The 7,292-nt window shown below is 49.5% G+C and overlaps 1 protein-coding gene across 1 annotated transcript; it reads right to left on the bottom strand.

Annotated features, from left to right (window-relative positions):
- Positions 1-249: 249 nt before the first annotated feature.
- Dand5 (DAN domain BMP antagonist family member 5) lies at positions 250-6,337 on the bottom strand. The gene is made up of 2 exons (XM_028755562.1): positions 6,029-6,337; positions 250-1,403 (listed from the first exon to the last, which is right to left on the bottom strand). The coding sequence occupies exons 1-2, from the start codon at positions 6,335-6,337 to the stop codon at positions 1,158-1,160; spliced, it is 555 nt and encodes a 184-aa protein (XP_028611395.1). The 3' UTR covers positions 250-1,157.
- Between the last annotated feature and the right edge of the window lie 955 nt (positions 6,338-7,292).

Genomic DNA, 7,292 nt, shown 5'->3' with positions numbered 1-7,292 from the left:
CCTGAGGCAGGAAGAGGGCGGGGGGGGGGCGCTTGACCAGCTCCCTCCACCCGGCACTGGGGGTGGGGGGGGGCATTTGGAGGCGACGCTGCCACATGTCTCTGAGTCTCTGCCAGACGGGCCCATCTGCCAGGGCCCTGTTTCCAGCCGCCCAGAGCTAGGCTGCCTGGCTGCCGCACACCCTACCCCCCAGCTGAAGAGGGAGCCCCCCTACCCAGGAAACCCTAGTCAGAAAGAAGCACGCACAGCTGGACTTGGCTAACCTTTATGGTTCTCACAGAATGCCAGGCTGGGCATGAGGCTGCTGCGGGGACTCGGGTGGGGCAATAAGGGAAACCCCAGCTACTGTCAACGACAGAGGCAGCTGCGCACGCGCGGGGTCGCCTCTGGTTGGGGCCAGGTTTTCCCAGCAGCTGCTTCCCGCTTGCCTGCCATAGTTTTGTTGTTGTAGTTGCTGCTGCTGTTATTCTGGTGTCCCTAGAACAGGGTCATCTTTGCTCAGTGTCCGTGTTTGCGTGGTGCTGTCATAGCAGTTGGGAGTGTCTGTCTTGAACACTGAGACGTGGTGCCACCTAAGTGGCTAAGAGCGGGACCCTAGGCTAGGGGAGGAGGAGCTCGCAGGGAGCTGTGCTGCGCGTGCGTAAGGGCTGTGTCTCAAGCCCTCTCCCTATTCTCCCCTCCCAAAAAGTGACAGTGCGTCAATAGCTTCGGTTTCCTCATCTGTAAAATGACCTGTGTGAAATTCTACCTTGCGGGACGTCTGAGGATTGATTCCTGAGGACGACCTGAGTTAGTGACTATGTCGTGAATGTTCCCTCCCACACAGGGCTAATCATACAGTATAGCTACGCCTTTTTCCCCCTCCACATATCACATAAGAATAGAACCCAGGGCTGTATGCATGATAGGCAAGCCCTCTCCCACTGAGTTACACCTCAGCCCCACATTCTATGACTATTAGTGGTCTAAACCCATGACTGGGGGACCATGTCTAGTATTCTGGGAGCGAGATGAAGGAAGACCTTCTGGCCCTGTCCATCTGTCCTTCCAACCCTGCTCTCTTGACCTGATGCACATCATTCAGGTCACGTCTTCCTACTGCGTCTCCTGCTTCTTTCCAAGGTTCGTGTTCTGCGCATTCCTCTAGGATGCTCCGCTCACAGCTTCGGGCGGCACTGACACTTCTGGACCAGTACGGTGGAAATCCTCACACGCCGAGGGGAAGCTGATTGGCCAGCTCCACACCACAGTGCCACCGATGTCCAGCGCTTTCGAGCCGGCACACAGCTGTTGCAGAGGATTAGAGGGGAGGGACCCGAGCTGGGGATGTAGAAGGAGGAACAGTGGCCAAAACAGAGATGATTAAGGACCCGGGAAGCTGTGCAACCAGGCCTGGAGATCACCTGCAAACAGAGACAGGGGGACAGTCAGCACTGTGGAGTCTAGAGGGGTGAGAATGATTACCATCCAGTTCTACCCGGACAGAAGGATGCAGATGCTAAAGGCTGCCGGCCGATGGCCTGGGTTTGAATTCTGGCTCCCCCTCCTGGCCGTGAGGCCTGCAGCAACTTACTCAACCTTTCCACACACTCGCTTGCTTAAAATCTTCCAAATCCAAGGCTGGTGAGAGTCATGATGTGGTGCAAGCATGAAGCCCCGAGTTCAGATCCCCAGCGCTCACATAAAATGGGACACACGCCTGTAATCCCAACCCTGGGAAGGTGATGACAGCAGGAGGTTGCCCGGGGCTTGCTGGCCAGCCCAGCCTAGCTGAATTGGTGAGCTTCCTGTCCAGTGAGCTCCTGGGTTCAATTCCCAGCACCCACATGGCAACTTACAACTTCCTCCATTTCAGACATCTGACACCTTCTTTTGGGGACCACACGAGTGCGTAGGACACAGACATATATGCATGCAAAACACCAATAGAATTAATTGTATTTACTTGTTTGTTTATTGTTTATTTCAAGACAGGGTTTCTCTGTGTAGCCCTGGCTGTTCTGGAACTCACTCTGTAGACCAGATGGCCTTGAACTCAGAGATCTGCCTGCCTTTGCCCCCCGAGTGCTGGGATTAAAAGCATGGGCCACCTTTGAACTGCCTGACAATTTAATTATTTTTAAAAAGGAAAAGAGTAGTTGAGGGCACTGAACACCAACCCCTGTCCTTATCACACATGTGTGCCTCTACACACACTCCCAAACAAAATCATCCAGATTACACTAGAAGGCTGGGTCTGGTGATGCAGACATGTACATCACAACCAGTCCAGAGGCCAAGGTAAGGGGATCTCAAGGTCAAAGCCCATGTAGGAAACTTACTGAGACTCTGTGTCAAAATAGATGGGAAAATAGAGCTGGGGCATCTCTTAGGCGTAGAGCACTTGCCTGGCACATACGAGGCTCAGGTCGCATTCCCAGCACCACAAAAAAATATCAAAATGGGGGTGGGGGGCTAGAAGTGACTCATCTGTCAGGAGCACTGCTTGCTGTTACAGAGGACCTGGGCTCTGTTCCAACCTTGTGGCTCACAACTATCCATGACTCCAGCTCTAGGGGATTTGATGCCATCTTCTGGCTTCGCAGTAGGCACACACCAGGTATACATACAGTAGACAAAACACACACATTAAAATATTATTAAAATCTGGTTATGGGAGAGTGAACGTTTGGGAGACTGAAGCAGAATTACCATGAGTTTGAGACCAACCTTGGCTGCACAGTCAGCTCTATGCCAGCGTGGGCTATAGTGTGAAACCCTATCTTTTTTTATTGTTTTAAATTTGTCACAGGTTAGGGGGTGTATACCAAGGGACCCATGTGGAAGCCAAAGGACAACTGTGGGAGTCAGGTCTCTCCTTCCACCATGTGAGTCCCAGGAATCAAACTCAGATTGTCAGGCTTGCTGGCAAGTGCCTTTACCTGCTGAACCGTTTCTCTATCCTCTGAAATGCTTTCTACACACACACACACACACACACACACACACACACACACCCCACAGATGGGTCAACAAGGCAAAGGCACTTACTGCCAATTCTGACAACCTAAATTCAATTCCTGTGGCCCACACAGTAAAGGGGAAAACTCCCACAAGTTACCCTTTGCCCTCCACACTCGGACCAGGGAGCACCTCTGCACACACGCATACTCATGTACCCATAGATACATGTAATTACTTGGTGGTGGTGGCACACACTTTTAATCCAAGCACTTGGGAGGCAGAGGCAGGTGGATCTCTGGGTTAGAGGCCAGCCTGAACTACAGAGTGAGTTGCAGGTTGCAAAGAAACCTTGTCTTGAAAATCCAAAAATAATAATATAGGGACCAGAAAGATGGCTTGGCAAATACATGCATGCCTGCACGTTAAGAGCACCCAGTTAAGAGCATTAACTGCTCTTCCAGAGGACCAGGTTCAGTTCCTGGCACCTACATGGCAGCTCACAACTTTAATTTCAGGATCTAATACCTTCATACAATCATATGTGCAGGCAAAACACCAATGTACACAAAACACAAATAAATACATTTAGACCAGGCATGGGTGGTACATGCCTTTAATCTCTGCCCTTCAGAGGCAGAGGCAGACAAATCTCTGTGAATTCCAGGCCAGCCTAGACTACAAAGTTGGTTCCAGTATAACCAAGGCTGTTACACAAAGAAACCCTGTCTCAAAAACAAAACAAAACAAAACAAAACAAAACAAAACCAATAAATTAATTAAAATGTAAGTATAATTATATTTTTTGAGACAAGGTCTTACTAAGTAGCCCTAGCTAGATAGAACTTGCTGTGTAAACCAGGCTGGCCTGAAACTCCCAGAGAAACACCTTCTTTTTTTAAGTACTGGGACTAAAGATATATATCACCATGCTCAGAATAATAAAGAAAAAAATTAAAAAGGAAAAGAATAAACCACTTGAAACCTTTAATTTTTTTTGTTTGTAGTGAGATGGGTTTCATGTAGCCCAGGCAGGCCTCAGACTCATTATTTAGCAGAAGTTGGCCTTGAGTTCCTTACTCCTTTGCCTCAGCTTCCCACGTGCTACATTATACATGCCCACGGCCCTGGGTTCCAGTCCTGGCTCTGGAATTTAAAAAGGAAACCATCCCTGCTCTCCATGCTGGCCCCTGATAAACCCAGACTTGTTCTGTCTCCCCTGGGGTGATGAGGCCAGTACTAATATGTCCTTATTTCCAAACGAGGAAACTGAGGCTTGGAGCTGCCTGAGACTACACAGCTGCAGGGGGGCTGCCAGCCTACAGCATCTTGTGCCATCGGGGCCTGTATAGCTCCACGTTCAGCTGTGAGCTGGACCGGGCTCAGCAGTGAGCTAGACTCCAAGCCAAGCTTCATTCTGCTAGGTCAGCCACTGGTAGGTAGCAAAGAAGAATATGGAGTGGGCCCAGCGATGTGTGTAACCCAAAGACTCAGAAACTGGGGATCACAAGTTCCAGACCAGCCTGGACTATTTGGTTAGACCTATCTTGAAAGGTAAAAAAATATATTTGGGGCCAGATAGATCAATCCTGGTCTCCTAAATTCCCAGGTTTCATAGGCGAATACCAAGCCATGGATTTTCAGGAACTGATGCCCTACTGCGCATGGCTAGAAGCACTCTGCATGAACCCATGTTACTACCTACATTTTATGGGCATGAGGAAAGGGTTAGAGAAGGCAAGCTACAGACACCAACAATAAAGCAGGATTTGAACTCAGCACTGAATAAGATTTCCCAAAGCCCTTTTGAGACACTAACTGATTGCAGATATGAAATTGTTTCTTTTTTTATGAATTATTTCTTGCTCAAGCTGTCCTATAGCCGGTGAGAACCATGTGCTACTAGTCAGTCATTCGTTCATTCATTCAACAAACACTGTATGTCCACTGCATGCCTGTCCCTGTTCCTTAAACCAGGAGTGGTGGCACATGCCTGCCTGCCTGCACATACAAGGTGACGTCAGAAGTTTATAGGCAGCCTCAAGCTACATAAGACTTTAGCTAAAACAACAAAAGACAGACAGACAGACAGACACCTCCTCTCTAAGATGGGTGTGGTAACTCACACCTATGATCCTAGCAGAAGGATCACTGAGTTACAGGGCAGTCTGTGGGTACATAGTCCAATACAAATACAGGCACCATAACAAAACCCTCTCTAAATACACACACACACACACACCACAAGAAAGCATGTCATGTGTGAGGAGTGAAGGCATGAGTGGGAGGAGCCCAAATCAGGGAGGTCAAAGAATGTAGACCCTTGTGAGCTCTGAGAACTGGGACTTTTGTTTAGAGTAAGGTTAGAGTCACGGGCATTTGGAGGGGAGCATTTGGATTTGTCAACAGCCTCTTCCTGGCTGCTAAATAGGAAAGCAGAGCCAGCCACTGGTAGAGCTTACCTGACATGTGTAAAGCCCTAGGTTCCTTAAACCAGGAGTGGTGGCACATGCCTGCCTGCCTGCACATACAAGGTGACGTCAGAAGTAGAATCTTTTGTTGTTGCTGTTTTCCTTTGTCTGTTTTTGGTTTTGTTTTCCAGACAAAGATTCTCTCTGATACCCTGGCTGCCCTGGAACTCACTCTGTAGACCAGGCCGGGAGAAACAGACTCTGAAAATCGTTTTTAGCTACACAGTTTCAGCCTACACTACATAAGCCCAGCCTTGCGTAGAAGTCAGCCTGGGCTACAGGAATCTGTGTCTCTAAAAAAACAAAACAAAACAAAACAAAAAAACAAAAAGAAAAACCCAGACTTGAAAAATTAAAACAAAGGCAATCAAAAACCATTTGCCCCATTTGATAAGGAGGAACCCTGAAGTTCATAGACATTTAGATGGAAGATTCAGGACTTGAGACTTGATTGCAAATCTGCCTGGCCATATGACCTGTGCTCTGAACACTGCTGAGAGTAACCCCCACCACTGCTACCTCCACAGATCTCACCATCACCAAAGACAACACCGCAGCCACCACCACAGACGCCACCACCACTACCACAGATACAACAACCACCACCACAGACTCACCTGAACAAAGGGCAGAGCCTTACAAGTCTCCTGAAGCACTTCCTGAGGAGCCAAGGGCAAAGACACACCAGAAGCCGCGCTTAGCCCTCCCTGCAGCTCACCTGTCCCCTGCTCTTTGTTTTGCAGGCCCAGGAAGGCCTTCCAGCTACCCAGGGCAGAGATGGGCGCCAGGGGATCCAGAGTCCAGCTTTGATTGCTAGCAGTCCAGGACTGAGTAGGTGTAGCTGGGGCCCCAGGCCTCCCTGAGCCTGTGGGCAGCCAGGCCCCACTAAGCAGACCCAGCAGTGTGGTTAACTGGCTACAGTGCATCACTTGGCTGTGCAGTTGTCTGTCTGTCTTGGGATGGGCTCAGGGCCCTGTGGAGTGGACCCTGCTGTCTAGCGTGTGAAGTCTGGGCCCTCAGACATCTGCTATTTACCACTGTTCCCTCCTGAGAAGCCTGAGAGGTGTTTCTGGGAGCTCCCAGCAGGGAAGGAAGGGAAGCTGACCTGGCCAATCCCACAGCTCCTCCCAGCCTGCTGAGAGTCCCAGGGGGGCTGAGCCTGCTCCAGGGGGATCATGTGAATCAAGGAAGGCAGGTCCAGTGGATAGCAGCTAAGGGGTCTTTTGAATCTCCAGACCCCCATTCATCCACTTAGTGACATCACACCCTTCGGTGCTGCCCTGCAGTTTCTTGGCTGGCCATTGACCGGCCTGAGCTTCATCCTTCTCCTCTGTAATAGGATGCTGGCAACAGCATCAGACACAACCTCAGAGGCTGCATTGAGGACTCAGAGACCTGAAACACACATGTGGATGCTCGTTTGTCTCATGAACCCATAACTTCTTTTTCCTGTTCTGAGGAGGGAACCTTTATGAATTATAAACAGGAGCCCTGCACCACCCCTGCACCCAAACAACAGTGAGTTAACCTGACTGCTACTATTGTCTTATTGGGTGCGGTTGAGACAAGAACTCCTTATGTAGTCCAGACTGGCCATTATCTTGAGCTTCATCCACTCAGTATCCTGAGAACAGAGATTACAGGGATGGGCCACAACTCCCATATCTGTCACCCCAGCACATAAGCTGAGGCAGGAGGATCAGGAGTTTAAAAGCCTTGTCTAAAGAGTGATCTTGTTTCAAAGGTTAAAAAAAAACAACAATAAAATGAAATGAATTTTAGAGTGGTCAAGGTATGGGTTTCTGATAGCTGGGCAGTCAGGGAAGACCCCTCTCCCCCCCAGAATGTGACACTTTTGCAGAGACCTGAGATGCTGATACA

Source organism: Grammomys surdaster, unplaced genomic scaffold, assembly GCF_004785775.1.
Source record: "Grammomys surdaster isolate TR1022 unplaced genomic scaffold, NIH_TR_1.0 126063, whole genome shotgun sequence".
In the NCBI taxonomy this organism is placed as follows: Eukaryota; Metazoa; Chordata; class Mammalia; order Rodentia; family Muridae; genus Grammomys; species Grammomys surdaster.
Note: the sequence above shows the minus strand (reverse complement) of the source record. Positions and strands in the feature narration are given on the sequence as shown.

Bases quoted from the DNA above. Each gene is read 5' to 3' on its own strand.
- Dand5 (XM_028755562.1), bottom strand. From the start codon at position 6,337: ATGCACTGTAGCCAGTTAACCACACTGCTGGGTCTGCTTAGTGGGGCC. The intron at 1,404-6,028 runs GTGAGTCTGTGG...CTCTGTTTGCAG, and splicing joins AGGCTCTGCCCTTTGTTCAG to GTGATCTCCAGGCCTGGTTG.